The sequence below is a fragment of the Ranitomeya variabilis genome, chromosome 6, assembly GCF_051348905.1.
Source record: "Ranitomeya variabilis isolate aRanVar5 chromosome 6, aRanVar5.hap1, whole genome shotgun sequence".
Classification (NCBI taxonomy): domain Eukaryota; kingdom Metazoa; phylum Chordata; class Amphibia; order Anura; family Dendrobatidae; genus Ranitomeya; species Ranitomeya variabilis.
In genome coordinates, this window is record NC_135237.1 from 489098734 (window position 1) to 489112105 (window position 13372).

At 44.0% G+C, this 13372-nt stretch overlaps 1 protein-coding gene across 1 annotated transcript; it reads right to left on the minus strand.

Moving 5' to 3' along the window:
- Positions 1-4663: 4663 nt before the first annotated feature.
- On the minus strand, positions 4664-10042 carry LOC143781379 (protein kinase C delta type-like). Its single transcript, XM_077267969.1, has 8 exons — positions 9251-10042; positions 8675-8952; positions 8255-8346; positions 8083-8145; positions 7421-7559; positions 6570-6761; positions 5873-6001; positions 4664-5257 (listed from the first exon to the last, which is right to left on the minus strand). Exons 1-8 carry the CDS (start codon positions 9870-9872, stop codon positions 5078-5080), a joined length of 1695 nt encoding a protein of 564 aa, XP_077124084.1. The 5' UTR covers positions 9873-10042; the 3' UTR covers positions 4664-5077.
- Between the last annotated feature and the right edge of the window lie 3330 nt (positions 10043-13372).

A 13372-nucleotide genomic window follows, 5' to 3' on the forward strand; every position in this document is an offset into this window, starting at 1 on the left:
TGAGCCTCCCGCTCCGGTGTTGGTTGAGGGTGAATTGGAGTACGTTGTGGAGAAGATCTTGGACTCCCGTGTTTCCAGACGGAAACTTCAGTATCTGGTCAAGTGGAAGGGCTACGGTCAAGAGGATAATTCTTGGGTGACAGCCTCTGATGTTCATGCCTCTGATTTGGTCCGTGCCTTTCATAGGGCTCATCCTGATCGCCCTGGTGGTTCTTGTGAGGGATCGGTGCCCCCTCCTTGAGGGGGGGTACTGTTGTGAATTTGTTTTTTGGGCTCCCCCGGTGGTCACTGCTGGTACTGGACTTGTGTGCTTCACTTTCTCTGTTCACCTGTTTCCATCAGGATATGGGTGTATCCTATTTAGCCTTGCTGCTCAGTTATTCTAGTGCCGGCCATCAATGTAACCTGAGCCTTTCTGTTGCATGTTCCTGCTTCTAGACTACTATCAGCTAAGTTGGACTCTTAGTCCTAAGTTTGTTTTGCATTTTTGTTCCAGTTCACAGTTATGTTATTTTTCTGTAGCTGGAAGCTCTTGTGGGCCGAAATTGCCACTCCGGTGTCATGAGTTGACACATGAGTCTTAAAGTAATTTCGGGATGATATTTTAATAGGGTTTTCAGCTGACCGTGAAGTTCCCTATTGTATCTTCTTGCTATCTAGTAAGCGGGCCTCGCTTTCCTGAACCTACCTTCATACTGCGTATGTCTTTTCCTCTGAACTCACCGTCAATATATGTGGGGGGCTTCTGTCTCCTTTTTGGGGGAATTTCCCTAGAGGTAAGCCAGGTCTGTCTTTTCCTCTATTAGGGTTAGTTAGTCCTCCGGCTGGCGCTAGGCGTCTAGGGATAAAACGTAGGTACGCCACCCGGCCACTGTTAGTTGTGTGGTAGGTTTAGCTCACGGTCAGTTCGAGATTCCATCACCCAAGAGCTGTTCTGTTATTTATGTTCTCTGACGTTCCCTTGCCATTGGGAACCATGACACACCGCTAAGAGCAGGGGCCGCCGGAGGGGTGAGTATATCAATATTTTTTATTTTTATTATTTATTTTTTACATGAATATGGATCCCAGGGCCTGAAGGAGAGTCTCCTCTCCTCCAGACCCTGGGAACCATACGCACCGCACACTTCTGATTCCAATTTCCGATATCGCTAAAATATCGGAACTCGGTATCGCAATTCTGATACAGCAAATATCGGCCGATACCCGATATTTGCAGTATCGGAATGCTCAACACTAATAAATGCACTTGCTTTTTATTTATCTAGTTACAGCAGGGTATTTTGCTCATTTTGTTTCTTGTAGGTTTTTTGTGCTTTATGGCCAATGTGAACATGTGTTTATGTGGTGCATGTATACCAACCTAAACCAAGCTCAATTTTTTTTGTTATTTTCTCTGTATTTTTGTATTCTGTGCGAGCAGGGGTGTGGTCTCCCTCTCCTGCGCTGGAAATTACATTTAAAGGCTTCCCCAGACTTGTACCCATAGGTCAGGACCCGGTCCTTTTGTCTGCCCTTATTCACACTCTGAGGTCAACTCTGACACTGTAGGTTTTGTATAGTGTATATACACAGTATAAAAGCATGTACTGAGAATTATACATAGTATATTAGACAGGAGAAGTTGTACTGTGCAGTATATATACTGCTGTGCTCAAAAGTTTACATACCCCGGCAGAATTTTTGCTTTCTTGACATTTTTTCAGAGAATATGAATGATAACACCAAAACTTTTTCTCCACTCATGGTTAGTGGTTGGGTGAAGCCATTTATTGTCAAACTACTGTGTTTTCTCTTTTTAAATCATAATGACAACCCAAAACATCCAAATGACCTTGATCAAAAGTTCACATACCCCATGTTAGGTGTCGAGTTCCTGCTGCTGCACATGGGGAATCTCGAACCATGTCCGCTGCAGTCTCCCATTCTCCTCCAGCCACAGTGGAACCTGCTCAGCGGAAATAGTGGTCCCAGCGTCTGGCTCAGGCTGATATTGTGCAAATGGTTACTGCTTCCTTTCCAGGCTCTGCCCTTGTAGCCAGCACTGATCAGCGGCAAGCAGGCCTTTCTGGGACTAAGTCCTGCTTTTCCCATACTGAGCATGCCCACGGGACGACCTCCCATTGGAGGTCTGGGGTCACATGCTCAGGTCCTGTTGTTGCCTGCTCGCGAATGGTGGAAGCTACCTAGCGCCAGACAGTGCTACTCTGCACATCCAGCACATAATTTAGCATCTCTCAGCAGCGACCGCCAGTGCTGCGCCTTGCGCTTAGTGCACTTTCCGGGCACTGGTTGGGTGGTTAGTGGCGTCCGCCAGAGCGGCATTGTACACACTCTTGTGCGATAAATTATTATTATTAGTTCAGTTCTATCCCTGACACCACAGTAACGGTGTCGAGCATAAGAGGTCTAGAGGAACTCTTTCCCCGTGTCTTTGGACAGAGTTCTGTGACCCTTTACTTGCGCTCTCTGTGCGGTATCGCGGCCCTGTGACGCAACAAGGTTCGCTTCCTTCATACCGGGTGAAGCTAACCCATGTGTGTATTCACATTATACCGCCATCTAGTCCGCCATTACCAAGCAGCAGGTGTCCTTTCTGCACGGTGGACCCCGGACTGCGAACGCACCTCATATCCTCTCTAAATATTATTTGGTGCGTTCCGCCAGTCCTAACACCCCATTTCTTAATACTGTGTATTGCCCCCTCTAACATCAGTGACAGCTTGAAGTCTTTTGGGGTAGTTGTGTTTGAGGTTCTTTATTTTCTCAGATGGTAAAGCTGCCCACTCTTCTTGGTAAAAAGCCTCCAGCTCCTGTAAATTCCTGGGCTGTCTAGCATGAACTGTGTGCTTGAGATCTCCCAAGAGTGGCTCAATCATATTGAGGTATGGAGACTGAGATGGCCACTTCAGAACCTTCACTTTGTTCTTCTGTAGCCAATGACAGGTTGACTTGCCCTTGTGTTTTGGATCGTTGTTATGTTGGAACGTCCAAGTATGTCCCATGTGCACCTTCCGGGCTGATGAGTGCAAACTTACCTTTAGTATTTGCTGATAACGTGCTGCATTCATCTTTCCTTCAACTTTGACCAAGTTTCCAGTGCCTTTGTAGCTCACATATCTCCAAAACATCAGCGATCTACCTCCGTGCTTTACAATAGAAATGGTGTTCCTTTCATCATAGGCCTTGTTGACCTCTTTCCAAATGTAACGTTTATGGTTGTGGCCAAAAAGTTCAATTTTGGTCTCATCACTCCAAATTACCTTATTCCAGAAGTTTTGATGCTTGTCTTTGTGCTGTTTTGTGTATTGTAGGAGAGATACTTTGTGGTATTTGCGCAGTAATGGCGTTCTTCAGGCGACTCGACCATGCAGCCCATTTTTCTTCAAGTGCCCCTTTATTGTGCATCTTAAAACAGCCAGACAGCTAGTTTTCAGAGAGTCCTGTAGTTCAGCTGATGTTATTTGTGGGTTTTTCTTTGCATCCAGAACAATTTTCCTGGCAGTTGTGGATGACATTTTTGTTGGTCTACCTGACCGTGGTTTTCTTTTTACTGAGCCCCCAATTTTCCATTTTTAAGCACAGTTTGAATGCTGCTTACTGGCATTATCAATTCCTTGGATATCTTTTTGTAACCCTTTCCTGTTTTATACAGTTCAACTACTTTTTCCTGTAAATCCGTTGACAATTGTTTTGCTTTCCCCATAACTCACAATCCAGAAACATCAGTGGCTGGATGAAAGATGCAAGAGTCTGTCTGGATCTCAGAAACTCACTCACCTTTTATGCACACACACTGATTACAAGCAAACAGATCACAGGTGTAATGTAATTTTTTGTTAATTTATTGGCCAGTTTTGACTCTCGTTCCTCCGGTTTAACAGATCACAGGTGTGGAAGTTACCTTTAGTAGCCATTCAAACCCATTTGTGTCAACTTCTGTGCATGTTTTCAGGTCAACATCACCAGGGTATGTGAACTTTTGATCAGGGTCATTTGGATGTTTTGGGTTGTCATTATGATTTACAAAGAGAAAACACAGTAGTTTGACAAAAAATGGCTTCACCCAACCACTAACCATGAGTGGATAAAAAGTTTTGGTGTTATCTTTCATAGTCTCTGAAAAAAGGTCAAGAAAGCAAAAATTCTGCCGGGGTATGTAAACTTTCGAGCACAACTGTATATAGTTTAAAAAAAATGGACTGAGAATTATACATAGTATATAAGACTGGAGAAGTTGTACTGTGTAGTGCATATATAGAGAATAATACAGATATTGAGAATTGCACTGAAAATAGAAAAATGGGCCAACACATCTGTTGGTATAAGTGCAGTGTGTAGGTGCGCATTCACACTGTTTCTATTAACAAACAAATTCTAGTATAAAAACAATGAGAAAATACCCTGCAATAGGCAACTAAATAATGGTAGTATTAGCCCCTTAGTGACGGAGCCAATTTTTACCTTTAAGAGCCAGTCAGTATGCACATGCGGTGACTCTGGCGCCACACTGCACAGGAGTCGAGGCTTCGGACAGTAGGACACATCTCTGGTTATATTATAGATGGATGTTTTATGTCACTTTGGACATCACTTAATTCTTACAGATGTATTATATATATCACATACTGGTAACAAATACAGAAATACACGAGATACATGATGATGATATTCAATAATTAATCATTTTATTTTTTTTTCCTAGCAGTATGTTTTGAGTTGTGGGAGGAAACCGGAGTGCCCGGGGAAAACCCACACAGACACGGGGAGAACATACAAACTCTGTGCAGATGGTGTCCCAGATTTACACCCAGGAGCACCGCGCTGCTCGCCAACAGTGCTAATCACTGCGCCACCGTGCCGTCCTGTAGTATGATGGTCCTGCATCTCCAAGCAGCATGCCAGCCAGGTGGGTTATGGGGCAGCAATAGAGAATGCAGGACACTATGGTCTCTGATATGTAACAGAGTAGATGGAAGAACTCGGGGTGGGATTCCAACAGACCCCGCCTGTTTCTTCAGACCACACCGAGGTCCACGCCTCCCTGACCCAGTAGTCAGGTATTGGGGGGAGGGGACTACGTTATATTTCCATTGCCATTATTTCTGCGGCTTTCAATGCTCTTCCACCTGTTGCTGATAAAGGAGAAACCACAGAACAGCCGCTGGTCCTCCGGGGTTACAGGTGGTTTCTGAGCTTCAATGCCAGACATCACTTGGTCCAATTCAATTTGTTTGCTCGTTTCCAAAATTGGTATCTATAGAAGAAAGACAAATCAGTCTGGTTACTTCATTAGGTATTTAATTATATCCGTCCCCTCCTGAGGGCACCTGTACAGATTGTGGATGAGCCGTGGTAACCGTGTGCAGATTACTGCTAATTGCCATGATGCATCGTTACCTGCAGCTTGAGAACAAGTCAACTACTGGTGCTGCCTGACAATCTGCGGTATCCACATCTGCTACAACTGCACCATAAAGCTGCGTTCACACGTTGACACCACATTGGGTTGTTTTGCCGCAGTATCAACAAAAATGCATATTTTTGCCATGTTTTTTCCCCCAAAATGGGAAACCATTATGGCTTTTTCGCAAAAAAAGCACAGTGTGAACGCAGCCTAACGGATCCAAGTTATTCACTAAGTGGCCTTCTGAAGAATTGGGGACAATAATTACACTTTTGAAAAATATTTAAAAGCCTGTCTATCCTGCCCCATACTGTAATTCCACCCATTTACCAGCAGGGGAGGATAAACACATTCTGGCCTACACTATGTAGGATTGTTACTCATTATTTGAGGATTTCTTACACATATTATCACATTACGCAGACGAGGAGGTGACATTATAATAAAACAACACTGTGCACTTACAGGTGTCATTGTAAATGGTGGACGTGACCTTCCCGCCTCTAATTCCTCCCAGTTTATGGTCGAGAAGAATGGATGTCCTTTTAAATTGCTGCAAATATCCTGCCTCTTCTTTGGTGTTTTACACAAGAGCTGCAAATAAATAAGAACCATTATTATATCACAAGTAATAATTGAAACAATCTCAGAAAAACAGCAGTTACAGAATTATTTTCTTCTAGAAAGATGAATTATTGAAAACAACCATTGCTACGATAGGACAGGACAGGATAATACTGCACAGGACAGGATAGGATAGGACAGGATAAGACTGGAAAGTACAGGACCAGATGGTACAGGACAGAATCGCATAGGATAGGACAGGATAGGATATTAAAGTACAGGACAGGATAGTACAGGATAGTATAGGATAAGCCATCAGAAGTCGATCAGTCAGGAACCGATACTCAATAATCCTGATGATTAGCTGTGTGGAGAGGTTTTGGTGAGCACCGCAGCCTCTTTATTGTATAAATTGGCCTGTAGATGAGAACGCCGTACATATAGGAGAGGCTGTCCCAGGGCTCCAGCATTGTCCCATTTCTTCTGTTGGATAAAGCTGAAATACCCAACAGTGGTGATGAAATGTACGGTGTATTATCAAAACTCAAGACTGATCTATCCTTCCTATGTCTCCAGGTATAAATGTCTATTTACTCACTCTCTCTATGACATCCCTGAGCTGAGAATCCATGGTGTTCGGATAGCAAGGTTTGTCACATATCACTGAACGGGCAAGCCTTCGAGAACACTGACCAGAGTAAAACGGGTAAGATCCTGTGGCCATTTGGAAGACTATGACCCCAAAAGCGAACAGGTCGACCGTGTAATTAAAGGGATGTCGACGAACCATCTGTGGAAACATAAGATTAGAAGAGTAAGTTAGTACATTGTCCATCCTGGGAGAGAGAAAACAATCGTGGTCCATGTTTTCTGGTAGTATTTTTCCACACCTAAGCCCCCATACATAATACATGTCAGCCAAAAGATCATTTGGTTGATAGCTACCTCTGAAGTCGAGAAGCCCCAGTACACATTAGACTATTTATTTGTTATGCTTTTCTTACATAGCGCTATCTTATTCCGCAGCACTTTACATACATTATCATCACTGTCCCCAATGGGGCTCACAATCTAAATTCCCTATCAGTATGTCTTTGGAGTGTGGAAGGAAACCGGAGAACTCAGAGGAAACCCACGCAAACACGGGGAGAACGTTCAAACTCTTTGCATATGTTGTCATGGTAGAATTTGAACCCAGGACCCCAGCGCTGTAAGGCTGCAGTACTAACCACTGAGCCATCATGCCGCTCTTGGTTGATCCTTCCGATATAGTCCAGTTCGGCTGACTTCAGTCTAATATGTATGGAGGCCCTTACACAGTCCATCTATTAGTTAGCGTTAGTAAATGTGGGCAGCTGTGGTGATAGATCTGTGATTCCACAAGCTCCACATTAAGTGAGAATTGCAGGTGGATAATAAAGTATGAGATATTAGTAGTCACATAGTCACCTCAGGAGCCATATAGCCAGGTGTGCCGTAAAATTCACTGATCTTCTGAGAACCAAATACATTCATAGCAGCAAGGCCGAAATCAGCAATCTTAGCGTGTCCATCACCGTCCAGAAGAATGTTGTCTGGTTTTAAATCCCTTAAAAAAGAAAGAAAAATAGTTCTGTGAGTCAGACATAGATGAGCTGTAGTGCTTGGGTTACTGTGGGGGCTTCACAGGACCACTCACTAAACACTGGGGGCAGATTCACTAATCCTATCTTGTGTAGACATATACCAGGCTGTCTGAAAACGCACCACATTCATCACAGTGACTGACAAATTAGGAGCATCTTCAGAGACTTTTGCCGATGTTACACCACTATTGTTTTCATTACTTACGTAGAGCCAATAATTTTCATAAAAATCTGGTTACAGTTTAGTTGCACATTATGACATTGTAAGCCACATGGATTCCTATCAAACTATTCCCATTTCCATAAAAGCCTTGACCCCTCTTCGAGCGAGCCCCAAAAAGGGTCTAAAACAGTTCATAAATGTGGTATAGGTCATGTTCACCAGATTTTTGGCACAAATAACACCACAATTCTGACACATTTAACTACAGTATTTCCCGTAGTAAATCTTTCCCTACGTATAAAAAAAAAGAAATGACTTATTACCGGTGAATAATCCCCCGACTGTGGAGAAACTGTATTCCACTCAAGATTTCTGCTGCAAGGAACCTAATAAGGAAGAAAACAAATCCTATCTGCATTAATTGTTCTACTGAACCACTAATAACTATGAGGGGAGACAGCGGCCACAGAAATCACAGAGCGGCTGTTCTCTTACCTGGTTGTGCAGACATCCAGGGGGGCTCTGGAATTGATAAATGCAGTCAACTCGCCACCAGTCAGATATTCCATGGCATAAAATGCATAGTCCTGTGCGAGAGGAGGGAAAATGATTGATTGTAAATAATGCAGATTTTATCCATCCTGATAACATTTACTGTGGTTCTGGGACCTTCACTGTATGTTCAGAAGACATGTCTCTGTGTCTGCACACACTGGAGAGGTGTCCAGGGTGAAAACTAAGTCAAATTCCTCTAATGATAGCCACCAGTAATGGCGCCCAGGGAATACAGGCACACAGAGCATGCAGCAGGTCTATTCATTTGCACTGGCAAAGATTGAATTTGCAATCTAATGGAAGCAACTGGACATGATTGGAAGAAAGGAGAGAATTTTTAGAAGGTGAGGAGTCTCTTACCGCTGTCTGGAAGGTCCCATAGGCATGTGTGAAGAATCTGCTGTCTTCAGTGATTTCCAGGACCTCTCTCTCTAAGCGGAGGGTGTCTTTAGCGTTCTCCAACAATTCCCTCTTCTTGACCATCTTGACAGCCAGCTGAAGTCCGCTGGGTTGATGTGTTGCCAGCATCACCCTGCCAAAACTGCCTTCTCCAAGCTTCCTGGTAAAGATGAAACTCTCCAGGGAAAGACAGGCAGTCACTTGCTCTGAAGGGCTGGTGGTCTGAACACCGATTACACCTAGAAAAGAAAACAGATATAAGAACCAACAATTAATCTTACAGTCGCACTCACATACTGTATAATGCTACCATAAATTGGCAATTTTTTTGAATCTTTCATGAACTTTGAACCATGATGAATCTGGTTACCACCATGTTCTGGCTGGAGAGCCCCAAGTATATAAGGTGGAGAGCTCTGATGTACATGGTAAGATGTATAGGATAAGATTATGTCATTAGGTTACATTTTGCTAAATAAATGAACACTGTATATAAAACATGAATGTGGCCTGTGACTAAATGACTATAGTCTTTACCTTCTGGAGCTTGATTGATGGATTTGTCACTCTCACGTCTTCTCTTTGTGGTGGTCTCAGTGTCAGATGTCCTCTTTCTCTTAAGTTGTTCTCTACAACTTTGATTTTCAACTCTCTCATGATGTAGGTGAGAGCTCCTGGTTTTAGCTGATCCGCTAAATTTTATTTCAGAGGTAACATCCTTTCCACTCTCACATTCCACCACTCTTCCTCTCTTAATTGGTGTTGCATCTCCTCTCTCAGGAGATGTGTTCCCTCTTTTTGTCCCCTTTTTAAGGGTCTTCATCTCTGGTGGATATCCAGAAGATGTACAGGGATCATCTGTTTTCTCAACAGGTACGTCCTGTACAATGTCCTGAGAAGTTTCCACAATTTTTCCTCTCTTATTTGGGGTTTCATCTTCCTTATCAGGAGACGAGTTCCCTCTTTTTGTCCCCTTTTTAAGGGTCTTCATCTCTGGTGGATATCTAGAAGATGTTGTACAGGGATCATCTGTTTTCTCAACAGGTACGTCCTGTACAATGTCCTGAGAAGTTTCTCCTCGCTGAGAAAAACTCTCTTCCGTGCATCTCTTTTTAGCATTCCTCGTATTCTTTTCACCACACTTCCTTTTTCGTTCCATGATAAGTTAATATCAGTGATAACGAATTTGCTAAGTGCGCAAAAGTTGTCTTCACTCTCCAACAGTTGAAGGTAAAGTAAGAAAAGTGACATCGGAATCCTTAACCTAACAGTCACCTAGTATTGTGACATCATCGCCATTGTGACATCATCAGCCATAGTGTAAGCGATGATGTCATCTGCTGCTGCAGGACTAAGTTTGGCATAATCAAACGACCTAGTATAAGAAAAGTTAATTTTTTCATAGTAACATATTTAGCATTTTTCAATATCCTACTTGAGGTTTTGTATCTAACTATTCAAAAAACTGTAAACACTTGGAAAAAAAACAAGAACTGATGCAGCAACAAATACAAAGGTTAATAAACAAATAAATAAATACATGTTTCTTTATTCAATATAAAAAAATTGCTGGACATGATCTCATTAAAATAATATATGAAGAAAAACATAGTCCTCTCTCCTCCTGTACCAGTTGTGACTTGTATTGTTCAAGATTATTGTACCTGTTTTTATTATGTATACCCCTCCTCCCATGTAAAGCGCCATGGAATAAATGGCGCTATAATAATAAATAATAATAATAATAATTAAACTAACAATCGGAGACTCAGGTCTCCAGAGTACCAAGAATATTAGATAGGTGTTTTTTATGTTATGGCTGATGGCTTCAAATCTGCAGTGATGCACATGAATGAAAATAGGAACAAATCCTTATATTTCACATTGTGCCCCCACCGTCTCCATCCCACAGCCCTGTGTTGTGTAGAGGCCACAGTGACATTTCATCTACATTCAAGAGAATATAAAATCTCCACATTCTCCAATGGTTTTTATACTAAGTGGCATTTTGTCCAGAGTGATATTATACCCTGCAGAAGCCATAGGATGACGTAGTTGCATAAAGTCTTATCTCTCTATGGATGTAATGTTATTGTATTATTACTGCGGGAAAAAAGTGAAAAGAAACTGTCCGGCGCTAGGAATCACTTGGCTGCATTAGGAGAGCAGCTGTGTCATGTATATAATGGATCTCTCAGGATATAAGACCATAAGGGCGGTGCTGGACACTGTATAAGGTGTAGTCCACATACAGGATCTTCAGAGAAAAGAGTGTCAGTCACCCTGGAAGTAAAATGTACTTATACTTTATTGCTGTGCAGCGGTAGATGGGACGTGCATGCAGATAACATTAAGAGGCAACCGCCGTTTCGCACTGTGACTGACGCTTCATCTGGCCCGACTCTATCATGGCGTCAATATAAATTATGCAATTGCCCCTTCTGTAATTTCCTTTTTGTGTGGAATTTTCTAACCAGGTGGTTTTCCTATAACTAAAGCGGTTCCTAACTGAAATATCTTTCTTTACTGTGATTGCGTTTCGGGCCACTACTTTAAAATCTGGATAATTTTCAATTATATGACATTTTTTTTATATAAATAGTTGATTTTATAGCTGCATGTAAGGGACTGTGTTTAAAAGAAAAGCAAAAGTCGTTTTCTATTCTTTTTTCTTCATCTTTAAAATATTGAGCTTCGTGTCTTCAGAGCTTCTGTGACTTCATTTTTTGGGTACCCTCTTTTTGTTAATCTTTCTTTTAATTCCATGTCCTGTTCCGTGAATTTCTCCATAATAAAAGAACAATGTGGTAATTTATCAATGTAAAACATTTTTTAAAACTGCTGAGAAAGACATAAAAGGTGTCCAAAGCTTAGAATAGTTGATAACAGCTGATAACACAAACAAGTCTAATAAATAAATATATATTTATACACACAGTATATACACTAAGAGATATTTATCAGTATAGTGGAGCGCCCCTGTGTAGGGCTGTGGGGTACTCGGTACCGGGTCTTTCGGTTCGCAGGGGGATGTGCAGCGCCCCAGAGTCCTGGTCGTTGCAGTGCTGTGGCTTCGCCGCTAAGGGGAGCCATGGTACGTTCGATGGCACCGAAGGAGTTCCTCCAATCAGGTATCACAGACACCAATATGTTTCACAGCTGGGCCTCCGGGGGGAGCTAAGGGTGCTATTCATTAGGCCACTCCCCACCATAGTGGGTAAACTGGGGGTCAGGCAGGAAGTTAGAAGAGAACGCTGACGGGATTGAACGGAGCAACACCCTGTGGCAGGGGGTGTTGTGAAGGGAGAGACTGTAGGGTCTCTGCCAGGGGTGGGATCCTGGCAGAGGCTTGGCATTGAAAGAAAGTAACGGGTCCGCGCAGGCTCCTGGAAGCGGCGGGACTCAAGAAAGGACTAGAAGCGAGATAGATTGTGCTGAGTGAGAAACGAGATCAAGCAGAAGGAGAATACCAGCAGGGGTTTTGTTGAAAGAGGCAGCACCCTGCTGAGGCGCAATACCGGTGGCCGGAACGCCGAGGGAGTGGATTAGAATACAGCTTCAAGCCATACTCCAAACAGCGGCAGGACAGTCGGTCTCAGGCGGGCTGTCTACCACATATCACCTATGAAGTCTTGGGGGGCAATTGCGGGAGAGGGGCGACTCTAGGGTCCCGGAAGAACTCCAGGCCTACCTGACAAACGGGTGCCATTCAAACCTGAATACAGGGAAGGGGTGGATTACAGAGGAACATCAAATCGAGTTGTGAGGGAACTTAAGAAACAGACACAACCGTTGTGGGGTTACTTTCCGTGAGCACAGCAGGGAAGGACTACAACACATAGCGCTAGAAGGAAGGCACAGATTTCCACCTGAGAGGAGAACTCTGGAGGTGCCATTGGACCGGCCGGACTTGCGTAGCCTGGTGAACCGTGTTCCGGACTGAGGACTCAGAGATCTCCAGTAAAGAGGTAAAGAGACTGCAACCTGGTGTCCTCGTTATTTACTGCGACTTACACCCCACAACCGCACCGCACCATTACTACCACCTATTACACCGGACGTCCCCCACTGACGGACAGGGCCACGGACCGGGTCTAGCCACCGTGACAACCCCGAGACTGAGAACTAGAGGCCCGGCTCCGGGTACCCCTCGGCCCTGCGGCGGTGCGGGGGCGCCGCAGACTTGGCGTCACGAACAGGATCTACTAAAGCCTGAAGAATCAGGTCATGTGTGCCTAGAGACTGTGATTTGTTGTGCTTGGACTGTACTTTATTGTAAGACTGTGCTGCGCCATTAGCCGCCAAAAGTTCCCGCCAAAAGGCGCCGCCATTGCTACACCCAAGGGGAAGGAGGGCGTGTTATGGGCGGAGACTCCCAGTGTGGCGCGAGAAATGGCTACCGCCCCCTGCACTTCTGGCTGCAGAGGAATGACCTGCCCCAAAGCAGAAGAGAAACACCCCTTGATATGCAACGGCGAGAGGCTGGTGACGAAGAAGCCCGACCTCAGAGAAATGGCGGAGTTAGGTGCATGCACTGCCAGCGACTATCAGGTGGCGATGATGAACGGCGAGTGCCTGAGCGAGGAAGAAGCGGTTCAGGCCTGCCTTTCTTCACCGGAGATGGACCGGAAGCCTGCGGGTCCGACAGCGAAGCTACGT

Bases quoted from the DNA above. Each gene is read 5' to 3' on its own strand.
- LOC143781379 (XM_077267969.1), bottom strand. From the start codon at position 9,872: ATGGAACGAAAAAGGAAGTGTGGTGAAAAGAATACGAGGAATGCTAAA. The intron at 7,560-8,082 runs GTAATAAGTCAT...TTCTTTTTTAAG, and splicing joins AGTCGGGGGATTATTCACCG to GGATTTAAAACCAGACAACA. The intron at 6,002-6,569 runs GTGAGTAAATAG...ATTTATTTGCAG, and splicing joins TCAGGGATGTCATAGAGAGA to CTCTTGTGTAAAACACCAAA.